This window comes from Somniosus microcephalus, chromosome 6 (genome assembly GCF_052327205.1).
Source record: "Somniosus microcephalus isolate GS21.2 chromosome 6, FLI_Smic_1.0, whole genome shotgun sequence".
In the NCBI taxonomy this organism is placed as follows: Eukaryota; Metazoa; Chordata; class Chondrichthyes; order Squaliformes; family Somniosidae; genus Somniosus; species Somniosus microcephalus.
Window position 1 is genome coordinate 178611310 of NC_140992.1, and position 20938 is coordinate 178632247.

The 20938-nt window shown below is 46.6% G+C and overlaps 1 protein-coding gene across 1 annotated transcript in view; it reads left to right on the plus strand.

Annotated features, from left to right (window-relative positions):
• vac14 (vac14 homolog (S. cerevisiae)) overlaps positions 1–20938 on the plus strand; it is a 398888-nt gene that overhangs the window by 155756 nt on the left and 222194 nt on the right. The window contains exon 13 of the mRNA XM_085992023.1: positions 6979–7111. Coding sequence (XP_085848149.1) covers positions 6979–7111 — 133 coding nt within the window. The remainder of the gene's footprint in view (positions 1–6978; positions 7112–20938) is intronic.

Consider the following 20938-nt stretch of genomic DNA (forward strand, 5'->3'; position numbering starts at 1 on the left):
AGCAGAGGTCACCGAACAACCCAGCCCAGGAACTGAATCTTGGAGCATTCTGGTTGGAGGACTGTGTTCTCCTGTGTACAATTACCTCCGTCAGTAGCACTCTCACCTCTGAGTCAGAATGTTGTGGGTTCAAGTCCAACTCCAGTGACTTGAGCGCAAAATCTAAGCTGGCACTCCCAGTGAAGTACTTAGGAAGAGAGCGCAGCACTGTCGGATGTGTCTTCTTTCAGATGAGACTGAGAACCAAGGCTCTGTCTTTTTTACAAATCCAAATAAATGTAAAGAAATTCAGTACTGAAATATTCAAAGCACAGGCATCAGATGGATGCTCTTCCTCTCCACCACCCCAGAAGACAGAAGCCTACGTTTTCACCCGTACTTCGGTACGTCTCTTGGCATTTATTTCTCGATAACAGCCTGCATTTATATAGTGCCTTTTAATGTAGGAAAACATCTCAAGGCATCTCAGAGACGTAAGGGAAAGCAGACGCCAAATCAAAGGAGATTTTAGATGGGGTCACCAAAGCTTGGCCCAAAGGTTGGGTTTTGAGGAGGGTCTTAAAGGAGGAGAGGGAGGCGGAGAGGTTTATGGGAGGGAATTCAAGAGCGTGGGTCTGGGACTTTGAATGGGGCCATTCCATTGCTGTTGGAGGTGGGAGAGATCCAGCTGGGGAGTTGAGCACAGATCTGGGGTCAACAGCATGTTCAAGCACTTTGGAGAGGAAGGGGAGATTGGAAATGAGATGGTAGTTGACGTGTACAGAAGGAATGATTGTGGTTTTGAAAGGTGGGGGAGGGACTATTTACAATGTCAGCTCGCATTTGGGGCCAGGAAGATAAGTTGGGCGTTCAGCAGTTTAATGGGAATGGGGTCAAGGGAGCAGGAGATGGGGCTAATGGATGAGATGAGCTTGAGGGGAGATGGGAAAGAACTAGAGAAAGACACAGGTTCAGGGCAAGGGTGAGGTTTGTGGTGAGGCTTGGCTTGGTGAGGAAGAGGGGAAGCAACAGAGGCAGCTGAATAGATCGTCTCTGTCTTGGTGACAAAGAAATCCATAAGCTCCTTGCACTTGAGACATTTGAGGAGGCTGTTGATCGTAGAGAAAAGGAGCCGGGGGTTTCTTTTGTTCTCCAAGATGATCCCAGAGTTTTGGTAGAGGAGAGTGAGGACTTGATGTGGTAGTCAGACCTGGCTATCATAACTGAATCCTGCAGTGCAAACCCCAACTCAACAAACAGCTTAATATCTGGGAACGTGCCAGCCTTTTGTTGCAAAGCATCTGCTGGAAACAAATTCAGCGATGACGGTCTCATTCGACTGCTGTGCGCTAGAATGCAGACGCCACTCTGCAGTTGGAAGGAGTGTGTGTCCTGGAAATCCCGTGAGGATCCAGTGACAACTTGGAGAGCTCACATGACCAGTCAGAGTGTTTGTGCTGACACAATCCCATGCAAGGTATTGCCAGATAGCAGTCCCTGCACATTTCCCAGTTGTGATTCTCTGAACATAATAGAAATCTTAAGCAGCAGCAGCTATTGGACTGTGTTTTTTCTAAGCAATTGCTGTTTCTTATATAACTCATAACAGACAAGAAGGCCTATCTCACTCACCCAGCTGTTTAGGTGCAAGCTCTGCCCATTTCTGGCTCCCTATGGTTTAGTGTTAGTCTTGTCAGATATCTCGCTCCTTTTTTTTCTAAATACTTCAATTTGAATGGAGTGTTCTGGGGAGCAGTTTATTTCATTAGTTAACTCTGCAGTAGACAATAGTTACACTCTATGATGGTTCTATCTTATTTACAATTCCCATTTAGGGATTTGTTTTGCTCGACATTTGTGCTCATTTAAGGTGAAGGATCTCAGTAGTTCAGTGCTGGAGGATGGATGCTTTTCAATTTTGGGAACCTAATTTTGCCATCCAGCACTCAAGTCGGGTTTAAAATAGATGTAGAGTAAAAGGTCTCTCTCTGTATTGCCTCAACCCCAATGAAGAAATATTTCATAATTCTCAACTAATATTTATTTCCCTTAGCAAAGAGGTCAATAACCAGTTGGCATAGATATAAAGTAATTGGTAGAAGGATTAGATGAAAGTTGAGGAGAACTTTTTTTCATCCAGAATGTGGTGGCGTTCTGGAACTCAGTGCTTGAAAAGGTGGTAGAGGCAGAAACCCTCATCGCATTTAAAGAATATAATTGGATAGGCACTTGAAGTGCTAACCAAAGGGCTACGGACCAAGAGCTGGAAAGTGGCATTAGGCTGGTTAGCTCTTTTTCAGGAGACACAGACACGATGGGCCGAATGGCCTCCTCCTGTGCTGTAAATTTCTGATTCTATCAATATACATTCCATTGAGAAATGAAAACTCCATGGGAAAAGTGATCCATCCGTAGCTAACTAAAGAAGTTAAGGATAGTATTAGATTAAAAGAAGAGGCTTATAATGTTGCAAAGGATAGTAGTAAGCCTGAGGATTGGGAGAGTTTTAGAAACCAACAAAGGATGACCAAAAAATTGATCGAAGGAGAAAATGAAATATGAGCGTAAACTAGCAAGAAATATAAAAACAGATTGCAAGAACTTCAACAATTATGTAAAAAGGAAAAGAGTAGCGAAAGTAAATGTGGGTCCCTTAGAGGCTGACACAGGAGAAATTATAATGGGGAATAAGGAAATGGCACAGACGTTAAACAAATATGTTGTATCTATCTTCACAGTAGAAGACACAAAAAAAAATACCAAAAATAGTAGGGAACCAAGGGTCCAATGAGAAGAGCAACTTAAAGTAATTAATATTGGTAAAGAAAAAGTACTGGAGAAATTAATGGGACTAAAAGCCAACAAATCCCCATGACCTGATAGCTAAGTCCTAGGATTCTAAAAGAGGTGGCAGCAGAGATGGTGGATGTATTGGTTGTGATCTTCCAAAATTCCCTAGATTCTGGAATGATCCGAGTGGATTGAAAGGCAGCAAATGTAACCCCGTGGTTTAGGATAGGAGGGAGAGAAAAAATGGGGAACTACAGGCCAGTTAGCCTGACATCAGTCATTGTGGAAAAACTGGAATCTATCATTAAGGAAGTGGCATCAGGGCATTTAGATTAGGCAGAGTCAACATGGTTTTATGAAAGGGAAATCATGTTTGACAAATTTATTATAGAGTTTTTTGAGGATGTAACTACAGGGTAGATGAAGGGGAACCAGTGGATGCAGTATATTTGGATTTTCAAAAGGCATTTGATAAAGTGCCACCTGAAAGGTTGTTACACAAGTTAAGGGCTCATGGGCTTGGAGGTAATATTAGCATGGATTGAGGATTGGTTAATGGACAGAAAACAGAGTAGGCCTAAACATGTCGGGGTGCCACAAGGATCAGTGCTTGGGCCTCAGCTATTTACAATTTATAATAATGACTTGGATGAAGGGACTGAGTGTAATGTATCCAAGATTGCTGATACAAAGCTAGGTGAGAAAGTAAGCTGTGAGGAGGACACAAAAGGCTGGAATTTGCCAATGGGGAACTTTTGGAGGCGGGTCTCCCACTTGTCGGGTTTCAGTCCCGCCTCCATCAACTTCTGGCCAATGCACGTTATTTTCCCTTGATTGACCTTGTTAAGCCTGCCCAGCGGGCTTAGCAGGCCAATTAAGGGAAAGCCGGTTACAGAGAACATCAACCTATGATGTTTCATCTGTCAAAAATTTTTGACAGATGAATTGTCATCGTTTGACAGTTCTGTGAAGCTGTCAAACACTGACATTCTTTGTAATTTGATGAGTTCTTGAATTCAAGGCCTCATCAAACCACTTTCTTTTGCAGAAATTAGATGGTTGTTGCATTGGCGAATGCAACGGCCATCTGTCATCTCTGCCGCGGAGGTGCGAGACTCTCCGCATACCCAACTCTTGAAGCCTGCAGGAAGAAACAAAGGCGAGTAAACCTTTTCTAACACTTCCCACTTACCTCACATACTCACCTCTCCACACTTTCACCCATCACTTACCTTCACAGCGCACTTTTGCACCCCTCCGATCCCCGCAGACCCAATTCTCGCCTTGGTGACCCTGACGGGGTTCGGAGCCTTTGGAAAGCAAGCACTTGTGTGGGCAAAATGGGGATAATCCTCTTATCTGCCTGTTAACAGGCAGGTAAGTGGCTGTAATCCCCTTCCTGCCTCCAAGGAGCGGAACCCGGCGCGGGTCGGCTACCCGCTTCCTGGCAAGATGGCACAGAGGCGGGTTGGGCACCTGCCCCCAAAATCTGCCATTTTCCCAGCAGTCCCGCCTTCATACCCGCCTCCACGGGGCTGGCAAGATCGCGCCCAAAGAGCCTGCAAAGGGATATAGACAAGTTAAGTGAGTGGGCAAGAAGATGGCAGATGGAGTATAATGTGGGGAAATGTGAGGTTATTCACTTTTTGGTACTAAGAATAGAAAAGCAGAATATTTTTTAAATGGTGAAAAACTATTCAGTGTTGGTTTTCGGAGGGATTTAAGTGTCCTTATAGTCAAATCATAGAAAGTTAACATGCAGGTACAGCAAGCAATTAGGAAGACAAATGGTTTGTTGGCTTTTATTGCAAGAGGGTTAGAATGCAAGAGTAAGGAAGTCTTGCTACAATTGTACAGGGCTCTGGTGAGACCACACCCGGAGTACTGTGTACAGTTTTGGTCTCCTTATCTGAGAAAGGACATACATGCCTGAGAGGGGGTGCAACAAAGGTTCATTAGATTGATCCCTGGGATGAGAGGGTTGTCCTACGAGAGATTGAGTAGATTGGGCCTATACACTCTCGAGTTTAGAAGAATAAGAGGGGATCTCATTTAAACATAAGATTCTGGGGGGGATTGACAGGGTATATGCTGAGAGGCTGCTTCCCCTGGCTGGAGAGTCTAGAACTAGGGGGCAGTCTCAGGATTTGGCTGTTGGCCATTTCAGACTGAGATGAGAAATTTCTTCACTCAAAGGGCTGTGAATCTTTGGCATTCTCTACCCCAAAAGACTGTGGATGCTCAGTCAGTGATTACCTTCAAGGCTGAGATCAATAAATTTTTGTACTCTGAGGGAATCAAAAATATGGGGATCGGGCGGGAAAATGGAGTTGAGGTCGAATGTCAGCCATGATCTTATTGCATGGCTGATCAGGCTCGAAGGGCCGTGTGGTTTACTCCCTATTTCTTATGTTATGTTCTTAATTTGCAACAGTGTGACATTCCTTATTTCTCGCATCTCTGGGGAAGAGTGCTGAATCAGAGGCAGTTTTATGCTTTGGGTCTGTGCCCATTGGGAATTGAGTTGACCACAGGACCATGACATGATCTTAATCCCATCAAAGTGGGCTGGATTCAAACCTAATTCCCAGAGGTCAAGGTGCAGTGTGCTGACCCAGTACACCGCAGCATTTGTTTTTACGGGCCCAGGCGTTACTGATTTGCCTTCACATCCTGCTTTACAGACCACTAGCAGTTAGCCTGCGACAAGCTTCTACTCCCGACTCTGGCATGATGGGCTACTGCTGCTTTAAAACGTGGGCCTGTGCCAGTCTGGGAACCATGTATTCACTAACTATGAAATATTAAAGCATGGAGAAGATGATTTCACCATGTTTACACAGCGCAAACCAAAACCATATTGCTAATTATATATAGAGAGAGAACAGGATATTATACAGTCTGCAATAAAGTGTTCAGGGTACCAGGGGGTGAAGAGACTGAATCCCATTCGATCTTAAGCCATTATACACATAGTTGGCCCAGCAGGATTCCGTTTTACACTCATCACAACAACAGATGGCATTTTGTTTACAAGATTCTTGCAGAACATTGGTGCTGTACCTTTAATAAGCGCCCCCCCCCCCCCCACCCCCATAAACTTAGGGAACTATAACCTTACAGTCCCACACCAGTGTTGTTAGATTCACTTAGTGTTTTGGCAGTCGTAGCACAATAGGAAAAGTCACACTTAGACCATTATGCTTCAGTGTTGTGTGATACTCCTGTGTCATCTTAATTCATTGCCCCAGATTGTTCCCACTACAAGTGATGGACCTCTCTCCACTGATGTTTTGTCCTAATCTTAGAGTTGGAGGATGGGTGTCCTTACTTATAAGTTACTCCTCAAAATAATAAGGCTCACAACTTTTATGTCAGGTGTTCACAGATTTATTAAGCATACAGTAATAACCATTATTAATAATTAAGTATACACTTAACAGCAACACTTCTGACAAAACCGTGCCAGTTTTAGCCAGGAAATTCCAAATGTGTTACTGTTCCAGGTTCGGTATACTTGGTTGTCCAAACCAACACCCACTGTTTGTCCTTTTTCACAAGAGTTACCATTCAGCACTGATTGCCTGTCCTGTCCTTACAGCCATAGATCCGCACTAACTCCCTAACTTGATTCACACTCCCTAACTTTCCCAAATCTATGGTCTTTCTCAGGCAGGTGCTTCTGCAAAGCCTTCCTAACCAAGGGAGCTGTTCTGTGTCTGTGCAGTAACTTATCAGCTAAAGCTCTCTGAACTGTCTTCTAATTATGTTTTACTGTTGAAACTTACTATTGTTTTTTACTGCATTGTATAATTAATAAAATAAAGCAAGCCTGTCTTATGGATTACACTTTCAATCTTCTAACGGATTCACTTAACAGGCAAAAGCTAAAAGTTAATATTACTAAAATATAAAGATTAACCCTTTCCTTACATTAGAGTTCGAAATGCTCTGTCCAGACATGGCTCAAATTGAAAGACAAAACGGGAAGGAATTCTGTTGCGCTAGCGAAGGGGCAGAGATTTTACCTGTTGCTTTACCTGCCACTGACCCTGTCCCAAAACCCTGTAGCCAATTTCAGGGAAATTCCTTCCCAATTCCCCAAGACAATCGGGCAAGGTGGTGAATCTTAACTTTCCTTGGGAATGAGAGTGCTGCTGGAAAAGATCATGGTTCAGTATGTCTGTCTTAATTTTTTTTGTGCTCTAGGGCCTCGAACGTTGGAATGTTCCCCCTCGACTCCCACCATGAACTCCTATTTCTTCAAGTTTATGATCAACCTGCTGAAGCAGTTCAACAATGAGAAGAGGCTGCTGGAAATACGAGGGGCTTTCATCATCCGGTAGGTGCACAGTCTGTTCTGTCTACTCCTGTTATGTCGTGTTTAGCACTTCAATATCCATTTTCCTCGGCCTGAATGCTGTCAGAAATTGTGCATTTTGAACGCAAATAAACAAACCAGCAAAGGATGACCAAAAAATTGATAAAAAGGGACAAAGTAGAATGAGAGTAAACTAACAAGAAATATAAAAGCAGTGTAAGAGCTTCTACGAGTATGTAAAAAGAATGAGTAGCAGCAAAAGTAAGCGTTGGTCTCTTAGAGGCTGAGACAGGTGAAATTATAATGGGGAATAAGGAAATGGCAGAGATTTTAAACAAATATTTTGTATCTGTCTTCACAGTAGAAGACACCAAAAAAATACCAAAAATAGTGGGGAACCAAGGGGCTAATAAAAGTGAGAAACTTAAAGTAATTAATATCAGTAGGGAAAATGTACTTGAGAAACTAATGGGACTAAAAGCCGACAAATCCCCTGGATCTGAGAGCCTACATCCTAGGGTTCTAAAAGAGGTGGCTGAAGAGATAGTGGATGCATTGGTTGTGATCTTCCAAAATTCCCTAGATTCTAGAACGGTCCCAGTGGATGGGAAGGTAACAAGTGTAACTCCACTGTTCAAAAAAGGAGGAAGAGAGAAAACTGGGAACTACAGGCCAGTTAGCCTGACATCGGTCGCAGGAAAATGCTGGAATCTATTATTAAGGAAGTGGTAACAAGGCACTTAGCAAATCATAACATGGTTAGGCAGAGTCAACATGGTTTTATGAAAGGGAAATCGTGTTTAACAAATGTATTAGAGTTTTTTGAGGATGTAACTAGCAGGGTAGATGAAGGGGGACCAGTGGATGTAGTATATTTGGATTTCCAAAAGGCATTCGATAAAGTGCCACATAAAAAGGTTGCTACACAAGATAAGGGATCATGGGGTTGGGGGTAATATATTAGCATGGATAGAGGATTGGTTAACAGACAGAAAACAGAGTGGGGATAAACAGGTCATTTTCCGGTTGGCAGCCTGTAACCAGTGGGGTGCCACAAAGATCAGTGCTTGGGCCTCAGCTATTTAGAATTTATATTAATGACTTCGATGAAGGGACCGAGTGCAGTATATCCAAGTTTGCTGGCGATACACCCTAGGTGGGAAAGTAAGCTGTGAGAAGGATAGAGCCTGCAAAGGGATATAGAAAGGTTAAGTAAGTGGGCAATAAGGTGGCAGATGGAGTATAATTTGGGAAATGTGAGGACATTCACTGGTAGGAAGAATAGAAAAAAACAATATTTTTTAAATGGTAAAAAACTATTAAATGTTGGTGTTCAGAGAGATTTAGGTGTTCTTGTACAGGAAACACAGAAAGTTAGAATGTATTCAGCAAGCAATTAGGAAGGTAAAATAGCATGTTGTCCTTTATTGCAAGGGGGTTGGAGTACAAGAGTAAGGAAGTCTTACAGGGCTTTGATGAGACCACACCAGGAGTACTGTGCACAGTTTTGGTCTCCTTATCTGAGAAAGGATGTGCCTTAGAGGCAGTGCAACGAAGGTTCACTAGATTGATTCCTGGGATGAGCGGGTTGTCCTATGAGGAGATATTGAGTAGATTGGGCCTATACTCTTTGGAATTTAGAAGAAGGAGAGGTGATCTCATTGAAACATAAGATTCTAAGGGGGATTAGAAACATAGAAACATAGAAGATAGGAGCAGGAGTAGGCCATTCGGCCCTTCGAGTCTGCTCCGCCATTCAACGAGATGATGGCTGATCATCCAAACCCTAGCACCCGGTCCCTACACCGACAGCCATCCCACACAAGCCCTATCCCCGTAACCCCACGTATTTAATCCCCCCTAACACTAAGGGCCAATTTTTTATCATGGCCAATCAACCTAACCCGCACATCTTTGGACTGTGGGAGGAAACCGGAGCACCCGGAGAAAACCCACGCAAACACGGGGAGAATGTGCAAACTCCACACAGACAGTCGCCCAAGGCCGGATTTGAACCTGGGTCCCTGGCGCTGTGAGGCAACAGTGCTAACCACTATGCCACCGTGCTACGATTGACGGGGTAGATGCTGAGAGGTTTTCTTTCCCCTGGCTGGTGAGTCTAGAACTAGGGGGCATAGTCTCAGGATAAGGGGTCGGCCATTTAAGACTGAGATGAGGCATTTCTTCACTCAGAGGGTTGTGAATCTTTGGAATTCTCTGCCCCAGAGGGCTGTGTATGCTGAGTCGTTGAGTATATTCAAGGCTGAGATAGATAGATTTTTGGACTCTAGGGGAATCGAGGAATTTGGGGATTGGGCGGGAAAGTGGAGTTGAGGTTGAAGATCAGCCATGATCTTATTGAATGACGGTGCAGGCTCGAAGAGCAGTATGGCCTACTCCTACTCCTAATTCTTGTGTTCTTTTGCTCTCCCGCACATTCTATTCTAACTGGCCTTAAATGCTTTAACCTTCGCCATTCCAGTGTGTACTATTGAAATTTTTTTGTATGTTTGTCGAGGTGACGGGTGTTGCTCTTGAAGAGGAACACTTTCCCATTTCAGCATCAAGTACTCTCGTATGAAATATAGCAGAGCTTGGTGGAGTGTAAAGCTCTCGCTATTCTGCCACAAAAATGCCGCAGTACTAATGTATTTTATGTTGAAATGTAAAGAAAGAGCTGTTGAAAGTATAGAAAGAAAGAACGTACATTTGTAAAGAACCTTTGGTGACCTTAGGACATCCCAAAGCGTATTACAACCAATGTAATACTTTTTTGAAGTGCAGTCAGTTGTAATGTAGGAAACGCAGCAGCCAATTTACACACCGCAAGTTCCCACAAATAGAAATTAGATAAACCATGATAATATGTTAATTTTGTTGATTGAAGTACCATGGGATCTTTTACTTCCAGCTGAAAAGGCAGGCAAGGCCTTGGTTTTTAATGGCTCATCCAAAAGACAGCACCTCCGACAGTGCAGCACTCCCTCACTACTGGGCTAAAACCTAGATTATGTGCTCACGTCTCTGGAGTGGAACTTGAACCCATGACCTTCTGACTCAGAGGCGAAAGTGCGACCACTGAGCCAAGTTTGAGACCCTTTGAAATGTATCCAAGTGTTCTGCTGTAGATCACATGTGAGTGTTCACTGAGTATTAATGGTGATCTAACTATTGGGCTTTAGTAGCTGAGCTCATTCTAGAAACATGGGCATTTACCATTTGTCACGGATCACTGTAATCCGAAGACTGAGCGATGAATTTGTTTTTAGACATAATCCATTGCATGAATCTGCCTATAATTTGGCAACCATGGTCCATTGAGATAGCTGGTGTGAGATGTAAAGCCTCACTGGTGCAGTGGGGAAGGTCAACTTCTGAGATTGGTGTTGAGACTCGAGGTTGAGCAGTGTAAAGGGAGCCTTACTGTGCGTTTGACCTATGCTACACCTGACCTAAGAGTACTTAATGCTAACACAGGGTACATCAGAAGGGAAAATGTTCCGACATCCCTCAGTCAGTGTCACTGAGCACAAACCTTCATCAATTAAAGCAAGCTAACTAGCGCAGGTATCTAGCATGTGTTCTGCAGGTTATCTGTTCAACCACCAACAGTCTGTTTCTGCTTTTACTGTTGGTTAGCCTAGAAGTAAATAAAAAACGATGGGCAGTTAGTTCCTTGTGGATTCAGGCAGCTCCAACACTGAAAGCTTTTATTTCATCAACAGTTTTTTGTTGGGTCACTGAATTTACAGCCCCTTGTCTAAATCAACTGATTTACAAATTTGTACAGTATTCATTTATCTTGTATTTTATCTGATATTGTACATAATGTTTTTTAAAGCGGCATCTAACTCTGCTGTAAGATTGATTTTTAAAAATTATTATTCCAGTTCTGTGAAGAAGTGGGCAAATCCTTAGGAGTATGTTCTTCACTTGCTTCGTGCCGGTCTAGTTATCAGTAACAATGTTGACCAGTGGGTGTAAGTACTTCCGTTAGTAAAAGCTCAGCCTGAGAGTATTGAAGAAATCAGACAAAAAGCAGCTTACAGAATCATTAACAACCGAGCAATGGGCGATAACTGGTGATCACAGTGTCCCTTTAGGTATTGTATAGTCTGAAAAAGAAATCAAAGTCCTTAACCCTCTTGGTCTTGGCTTGAAAATTCCTTGGGAACCCATTTATACGCAGAGACCCTGACCTGGCAAATTCCTGTGGAATCTCTCATTTCCACGTTGTCCAAGTTTGAAGCGGGTTAGTACCTGGAAATTCTTCCAAGTGGGATTTGGGAACCAAAAGTGTTCCCAACGCTGTATCTGTCGTTGGTTTGAAGCACATCGTGGACGTGTAGAGCACAAGTCAGATGCAGAATAAAGCTCCTCCTCCTTAGCCAAAAAATGTGCTTCATCCCAGTCTTGGAACTTGGAAATACACGGCCCCCCCACCGGCCTTACACTTGAACATGGGTGGTCAATGTTGGTACTGGGTGTATCAGAAGGAAAAATGGTTTCATTCCTCAAAACTGACATCCCACATGATGACCGCAAACCTTCATCAGAGAGGGTTGGGGCGGGGCGGAAGGGAAGACATCAACCTGGGATGGATTGGAACCCAGGTCCCAGAGGTGAAAGAATATTCTACCAGCCCAATGATGACTCAATCCCGAACTACATTGTAGAAGGGTTTTACAAAGCAGTTCAAATAAAGCATATTGCTGGGGCCTATAGGGTTGGGTGCATAAGTCATTGAAGTTGCTGTTGTGCATTTGGTGGTAGAGGGATTTAATTGAAGGATAATTTATCCCTCAATGCTGTATCACTCCAGGCCGACCTCTATTGGGAAGTCAAGGACCACAATGCGCCTCTTCTTCCCCAATTGCCATCACAAATTCTCAGCAGGTGATGTTTCTACCGGAGCAAAAATGTCAACAGAGGAGTAGAATCTGATATTTTTTGGTCAGCTGCAGAAAATCATCTACATGTTTGCGAAATGTGCCTAAAGGGCGATTCCATTAGCCTGATCGGGCAGTGATTTTACACGGCGCTCCATGAATTTCTACACACGCACTAAGGGATTTCTCCCCCCAAGTACTGGAATTTTACATAAAATAAAAAGCTGGCATTGATAAAGACTTTCACAACCTCAGGATTTTTCAATGTGCATCACAGCCATAAGAAGCGAGAGGCAGCGAAAATCCCAGCTTCTGAGTGGATCTGAGCAATAACCAGTCACTTGCTTTACTATTATGTCTCTCCCTGTAGACTCACAGTCCAGTTACTTTAACCCAGAGAACTTAGAGGCAGGTTTGAGAGATCTCTTGCTTCCGTGCAAGGGGCAGTCCAGGAGCCTCGGGTTTAAAGAAAGAAAGACATGCATTTATATAGCGCCTTTCATGACCTCAGGCTGTCCCAAAGCACTTTACAGCCAATGAAATAGTATTGAGGTGTAGTCACTGTTGTAATGTAGGAAAACATGGCAGTTAATTTGCGCACAGCAAGCTCACACAAACAGCAATGTGATACTGACCAGATCATCTGTTTTAGTGATGTTGGTTGAGAATTAAATATTGGCCAGCACACCTCCTCTTCGCCATAGTGCCGTGGGATCTTTTACGTCCACCTAAGAGGGCAGACAGGGCCCTCAGTTTAACGTCTCCTCCGAAAGACGACACCTCCAACAGTGCAGCACTCCCTCAGTACTGCACTAGGAGTGTCGGCCTAGCTTTTGTATTCAAGTCTCTGCTTTCCAGCAAAGGTGAGCCTCCTGCTGCTTGTCCAGCCAGCACCACCTTAACCAGCTAGCCTGTTGGCTTGCATTGTTATGTGGAATCGATTGGGAAGAATCCCAGCTCCCAGTGACAGGCGTACTGCTGCATGTACCATCCATGAGCCAGATTGCCAAGCCAGTGATCAGCAGCAACCTGCAGTACTCCAGACTCGTCTGACTCAGGTATTTGATTGCCAAGTTTGCCACGAAAGACTGACTTGACTCGATGTTCCCATCATCATCAGCTGTGTCACCTTGGACCTGAAAGAGTGCCAGCTTTATCCCCCCTGCCCCTTCCCAAAGCGGATACTCAATATCTCATCAACCAGGTAGCACCATTACTTCTGTCCCAGTTCAAAACCGGCCAGTTCGCCCTGATTGAAGCACTTGGCTCCTTCCCTCAAATTCCGCACTGGCAACTCGTTCCCACGCAGTTTTTCTGAAATACAGACTTACCCTGGTGCATCGCCTGTCTTGCAAGCATTCGTGGTATTTACAACACTGGGGAACCTATTGTGCAACCTGTTTCTAATTAGCTTCAATAAATGTACATTCCTTTTTAGTGCAGAGAGTATACTCACTTTAGACACACAGACTGCGACTTCAGGGATTAATGGGCAAAGTCTGTCTTTTCATTGTACTAATTTGCATATGTAAATGAGGCCCAGTGGGCAATGTTCCTATTAGCATGGCCCAGGTATTGATAAAGATTTGGATTGCAGTTTTTTGTTAGTGGTGAAACTCTGACTGACCTGACATTTAACCGTTGTACTTCAATATACAAGACAAAGTGGCGAAAAAAATCTGAACACTTCGATACATTCACATTTTGAACGGTTTCCTAAGAAACAGTTAGACGATTCCCATAATATGTCTTCATTGTCTCCTCATACTTCACTTCACAATCTTGATGAGTCAGCGGGATGTCCAGGGTTTGTACGCTGACCCCATAAGATGAGCCTTTAGAGCTGCTGATTCCACTTTTGGAAGTGGAAGATGACAGCGTTTAACATCCTGAAAGCTCGAATAACCGAGCACTGGCTCTCCGACCAGATGGTTGAGAGTTTGTGATTTTTATGTAGTGTAGTCCCCTAAATTTTTTAAAAATCTGCAAAGATGTTTTGCGCTTATCAGAAGTTCTGTATGCTCTGATTGATGAACCCAGTTTGCAAGGGTAGCCTGTTTATCCAATAGCAGTTTAACTTGAATTAAAAAATCTGACGAGGTCCCAGGATGGATCTCGGGCTGTGCTGAGTTAGCTGATCTCAGTCACGGCTACGGTTGTGGTGTTGAGATTCACCTTAGAGCCCCAGCATTTGGGAGGAAAAAATCTTCCATGTTCCTGCTCCTGATTTTTGTCCACTGACCCCTGCTGGAAAGTGTGCTGGCGTGGACATCAGGTGAAGGTAATATTGGGCCTGGCTGTAAAGCCTGCTGTGGTTGAATAGCCTGCTGACATTCATTGTCTAGGCTCGGAGATGAGGAATGGCCACTTGACTGAAACACTGGAGGGCCCCCTGATTCTATTTCTTTTTCTTTCATTTGTATTCACCTCGCCTTGAGTCAACAAACCCCTCCCAAACCAACTGATCACACAAGACCCATCCTAAGCCCAATACTTACTGACATCATCACTGGCTCCCCCCCCCCCCCCCCCCCCGCACTTAAGACTGCAGCCGTCATTCCTGCCCCCCCCCCCCCCCCTCGGTGCCAACCTCTCCCATCAATCCGACTTTTACCCTGTGCACAGCATTGAGACTGCTGATTGAAGTCACCGACAGTATCCTCTGACTGCGCCTACCGTGCGCTATCCCTCCTTGTCCTCCCCATAGCATTTGACACAGTTTGTTGCACCATCTCTCTCCACTGTCTCTGCTCTGAGTCCCCCTCAGTGGAACTGCCCTCGCTTGGTTCCACTCCTACCTTTTCTAAGCAATCCAGCATATTTTCTGTAATGTCTTCCCCTTCCTTCCCCTGCATAGTCATTCAATGTGTCCAAAGGCTTCAATCTCGGCCCTCTTCATTTTCTTGACTACATGCTGCCCCTCAGTGTAGGCATAGGGTCAGCTTTTGTCTGCATGTTTGGCATCCACCTGTAGCTCTTGTTACCACTCCACTACTTGATCATTACTAGCCTGTTTGACTGCTTAGCTGACATCAGCTCCTGGATGAGCAAGAATTACTTTCAACTCAGTGTTGATAAGACCCGAGGCATTCAGCTTAGTTCATACCATCCCGCCCCCCACACCACCAACTACATCCCTCTCCCTCACAGTTCGCTCATCTGATGGTGTGCAACGTTGGTGCGCTGTTTGATCTTCAGCGGAGGTTCAATGCCCATATCCTGGCCACCACCAAGACCACTCATCACCACCTCCATCCCAACTGCCATTGCAACCCTTCACCAACAGTTATGTCAGGGCGAGGCTGGTTCTGGACCCAAGTGCAGACAGACGAGACGAGAAGCAGGTATGCAGTCTTAAATAAAAGTACTTTACTAGAATCACACAGGTAAACAGTTACAATCATAGAAGCTCAAGACAAGCTACCACTAGGCAAACGGCTTGTCAACGGCACAGAGGGAAGAAACCACAGAACTTAAGTACAAGCAAAAACAGGTGAAACCAATAAACCTGATAAAAGGCAGTTAAGTAATAAACACAGGAGAAACTAGTAACAATTAGCAAAGGGAAAAAAACAAGTGAAGGTGCCATCTAGGGGTTACTGAGGGAACTAACTGGCACCCTCACAGGACCCCCTCCCCTAGGAACGGCTCCTGACGTTCCTCCTGGACGATCAGGGTGGCGACGGCGAAAATCCCTGATGAGATCAGGATCCAAAATGTCCCGGGCCAGAACCCAGGAATGCTCTTCAGGACCATAACCCTCCCAGTCGACCAGGTATTGAATGCTCCTCCTAACCCGGCAACTATCAAGGAGGCGACGGACAGTGTAGGCTTGCTGACCGTCAATCATGCGGGGTGGGGGGGGGAGGTCTGGAAGCAGGAACCAAGGGACTGGTAAGTACTGGCTTGAGGTGAGAGACGTGGAACATGGGATGTATCTTCATCGACCGAGGAAGGAGGAGCCGGTAGGCCACAGGGTTTACTTTTTCCAAAATCCTAAAAGGTCCGATAAACCGGGGAGCCAACTTGCGGGACTCCACATGGAGCGGAAGATTCCGGGTAGACAGCCAGACCTTCTGTCCGGTCCAGAACCGAGGAGCTGGGCGGCGGTGTCGGTCAGCCTCCACTTTCTGCCGAGAAGAAGCGAGCTGCAAGGCGGATCGGACCCTCCTCCAGGTACGGCGGCAGCGTTGGATGAACCCCTGGGCAGCCGGGACTCCTACCTCCCTCTCCTGTTCAGGGAAGAGTGGCGGTTGGAAGCCCTATTGACACTCGAAAGGTGAGAGGCCAGTGGAGGAGCTCTGAAGGGTATTGTGCGTGTACTCCGCCCAGACCAGATACTTGCTCCAGGTGGAAGGATTGGAGGACACAAAGCTTCTTAGCACTCTCTCCAGATCTTGGTTGGTTCTCTCAGTCTGGCCGTTAGACTGTGGGTGGAACCCAGAGGAGAGACTGACGGAAGCGCCCAGGAGGGAACAAAAAGCCTTCCAGAACCTGGATGAGAACTGGGGACCACGGTCAGAGACGACATCCAGGTGCAAGCCATGGAGGCGGAAGACATGCTGGACAACCAGCTGGGCAGTCTCTCTGGCAGAGGGAAACTTGACGAGAGGGACGAAGTGAGCAGCCTTGGAAAAGCGATCGACCACAGCTAGGATGGTAGTGAATCCCTCAGATGGAGGTAGCCCGGTGATGAAATCCAGGGCGATATGAGACCAGGGACAGCTGGGGATGGGCAAGGGATGCAGGAGACCAAGCGGAGGTTGTTGGGATGTCTTGTTCTGGGCACAGACGGGACAAGCGGAGACAAAGGCCCGGGTGTCCACTTCAATAGAGGGCCACCAGAACCACCTTTTAAGGAACTCGAGAGTCCGACGGATCCCAGGATGACCAGTCAATCGAGAAGAGTGCCCCCATTGAAGGACCTGGGCGCGCACCTGACTGGGAACATAAAGGCTATGAGGAGGGCCTCCTCCAGGGTCAGCCTCCTGACGTTGGGCCCCTCGCACCACAGTCTCAATCTCCCATGCGACTGGAGCAACGATGCAGGAACTGGGGATGATAGGTTCCGGGGTCCAGTCCTTTTCCGAGGGGTCAAACTGGAAAGAAAGGGCATCCGGTTTGAGGTTCTTAGACCCTGGGCGGTAAGACAGGAGAAAGTTGAACCGGTTAAAGAGAGCCCACCTAGCCTGCCGTCCTGGATATATGTCAGATTTTTATGGTCGGTCCAGACGACAAAAGGATGCTCTGTTCCCTCCAACCAGTGTCTCCACTCCTCCAAGGCCAACTTAACTGCCAAGAGCTCCCTGTTGCCGACATCGTAGTTACTCTCTGCTGGCTTCAGGCGACGGGAAAAGAAGGCACAGGGATGTAGCTTTTGGTCCTTAGAGGAGCGCTGGGACAGGACAGCCCCGACCCTAATATCTGAGGCATCCACCTCTACGATAAAGGGCAGGGTGGGGTCAGGGTGTACCAGAATGGGAGCAGAGGTGAAGTGTTGTTTGAGCTCCTGGAAGGCCCATTCTGCTTCAGGAGACCAACTGAACCGTAAAGACGAGCCCTTGGTCAATGCGGAGAGGGAGGCGGCAAGGGAGCTGAAGTTGCGGATGAAGCGTCTGTAAAAGTTGACGAATCCCAGGAACCGCTGAACCTGCTTAACCGACGTGGGACGCGGCCAGTTCAAGACGGCTTGAACCTTGCTAGGATCCATCTGGACGCTTCCACAGGAGATGACGTAGCCCAGGAAGGTGACCTTGGAGACGTGGAATTCACATTTCTCGGATTTGACAAAGAGACGGTTCTCCAAGAGCCTCTGCAGCACCCGTCTGACGTGTTGGACATGCTGCTGGGGGGACTTTGAGAAGATGAGAGTGTCATTCAAATAAACAAAAACTAACTGGTTCAGCAGGTCCCGGAGCACGTAATTGACCAGAGCTTGGAAGACAGCAGGAGCGTTAGTGAGACCAAAGGGCATGACGAGGTATTCCCAGTGACCGCTAGGGGTGATAAAGGCAGTCTTCCATTCATCCCCCTCCCTAATGCGGACCAGGTTGTACGCGTTGCGGAGGTCAAGTTTGGAGAAGATGGTAGCTCCCTGCAGCTGCTCAAGCGCTGAAGACATCAAAGGGAGAGGATAGCGTTCTTAATGGTAATTTTGTTAAGCCCCCGATAGTCTATGCAAGGCCTGAGACCACCATCCTTCTTCTTTACAAAAAAGAAGCCAGCACCCGCTGGGGAGGTGGAAGGGCGAATGAAACCTGTAGCGAGGGCTTCCTTGATGTATTCTTCCATGGAAACATTCTCAGGGCCAGAGAGAAAGTAGAGCCGACCCCGAGGGGGGCTAGTGCCAGGCAGGAGATCAATGGCACAGTCGTAGGACCAGTGTGGGGGGAGTGTAGTGGACCGCCTCTTACTAAACACAGCACGGAGGTCCGAATATTTAGGGGGCACATGAGCAAGGATCAGCTGGCTCGGGAGAGGAAGGACGGGGCAGACTAGGGAAGACCTTAAGACAGTTGGCTAGACATGAAGGACCCCACTCCAGCACAGTCCCGGTAGTCCAGTCAATGTGAGGGTTGTGAAGAGAGCCATGGATGTCTAAGAATGAGAGGGAGCTCAGGTGAATCGATAAGGTGAAACTGCAGCAACTCTTGATGTCTCTCCCCTACTTGGACATGTAATACTCCGGTGATATGATGAATACGCCCAGAACCAAGGGGCCTGCCGTCGAGGGCGGTGACTTGTAAAGGCTTGTCAAGGCGGGAGAAAGAAATTTTCAGGCTGCGCACAAGGGTGGCATCGATAAAACAGCCAGCAGCCCCGGAGTCAACAAACGCCTGGAGGTTGTACTGTTGTCCCTCCCAAGAGAGACGAGCGGGAAGCAGGGTTTGGAAGACAGAAGGGGTAGGAGAAGGGATTTGATCTGTCAGTATTTTCCCAATCCTCCTGGCTTTTTCCTGAAGCTCAGGGCATGTGGCTCCACAGCAAAGACAACGCCCCTCTCTCAATCTCCTGTCTCTCAAACTGGGAGAGCCGAGTTCTGCCGAGTTGCATAGGTTCCTCATCGGAGCTAACCGGTGGACTTGGGGGTACTTGGAAACTCTTGGTCAGATTCGAAACACCGGAAGATCTCACCTCTGTGGAAGTAGTGAATCTCCTCTCTCTACCATGCTCCCGGAGGCGGTTATCCACTCTGATGGCAAGGGAGATGAGTGTGTCAAGGTCCTCCGGAACCTCTGGACGCCAGTTCATCTTTGATAGATTCGGAAAGGCCATGAAGAAACGTGGAGAGAAGGGCCTCGGTGTTCCAGCGGCTTTCCGCAGCGAGTGTGCGGAACTCAATGGCGACGTCGGCTACGCTGCAGTTGCCCTGGCGGAGATTCAAAAGTCTCTTAGCTGCCTCCCATCCACTCACAGGATGGTCAAAGACTTTGCTCATCTCTTCGGCGAAAAGAAGAATGACCGAGCAGACGAAAGATTGCTGCTCCCAGATAGCGGTAGACCAGGCGAGAGCTTTTCCCGAGAGTAGTGATATGAACGCTACCTTAGAGCGGGGTGATAGGAACATGGAGGGTTGGAGTTCAAAAACTAGGAAGCACTGGGTCAAGAAGCCGCGACACTTGCCCGGATGACCGTCGTAGTGCTCTGGCGCGGGTAGGCGAGGCTCTTGGTGAGTCTGGAGGTCGGCGACCGGTGGGGTAGTACCCAAAGGAACTGACTGAGGAGGAACATCCTGAGCAGAAGCCCCAGCGGCTGGGTGTTGAATGGTCTGAGTCCACGTATTTACCTTGTCCGAAATGCTTTGGAGAAGTTGCTCAAGGCGGCTGAGGAAAGCACCTTGATGGGAGAGAATAGAACGAAATTCCTCCATCACTGCTGGGTCCATACTGGCTCAGTCTTGCTGTCAGGGCGAGGCTGGTTCTGGACCCAAGTGCAGACAGACGAGGCGAGAAGCAGGTATGCAGTCTTAAATAAAAGTACTTTACTAGAATCACACAGGTAAATAGTTACAATCATAGGAGCTCAAGACAAGCTACCACTAGGCAAACGGCTTGTCAAGACTGAGCACAGAGGGAAGAAACCACAGAACTTAAGTACAAGCAAAAACAGGTGAAACCAATAAACCTGATAAAAGGCAGTTAAGTAATAAACACGAGAAACTAGTAACAATTAGCAAAGGGAAAAAAACAAGTGAAGGTGCCATCTAGGGGTTACTGAGGGAACTAACCGGCACCCTTACAAGTTAGGGGTGGTGACTGAAGGCATGATCAAAGAGGTAGGTGATGAGTCTTTCGAAGGATGGGGAGAGATGTAGCAAGGTAGAGGGATGCAATAGGCCAGAGCTGGCAGAACAGGGTGCAGGAGTAATCTAGGGGTGGATGAGCTTGCAGAGGTAGGGAGGGGCATGGCCATAGATGGAGTTGTAGATGAGGGCCTGGATTTTGAAGTCCGGGCATCATATAGGTAGGAAACCAATAAATGTTGGTGAGGACACAGGTGATGGAGCACAGGGTTTACTGTGGGATAGGATGTGGCAGTGGGGTTTTGGACCAGTTGCAATTTTTCGGAAGCCAGCAAGAGACTTGTTGGAATAATCAAAAGCAGAGGATGCATGAGGAACGTCCGTTAAGCATCCTCTGCTGCTCTGCTGGCTCTGACATACTTTGTGCCCTCTCCTCCCTTCGTAAACCCCTCTGCCTTGCCACCTCTCCTTCAAAAGCATCCTCAGCACCTACTTCTTTAATTGGTCCTTCAGTCACTACGCTTAACCCTTCTCCCACCATTGCTCAGTGTCAGGTTATTTTTGCTCCCTCCCTTTGTGAGGCTCATTGTGGCGTTGTCTTATGTTAGAAGTGCTGCAGAGATGCAAGTTGCTGTAATCAGTCTAGTTAACGCAGCATTGATTAGCAGTGAATTTTGGGGGCTTCCTGACCTGTATGGGTCAGGTTTAAGATTATGT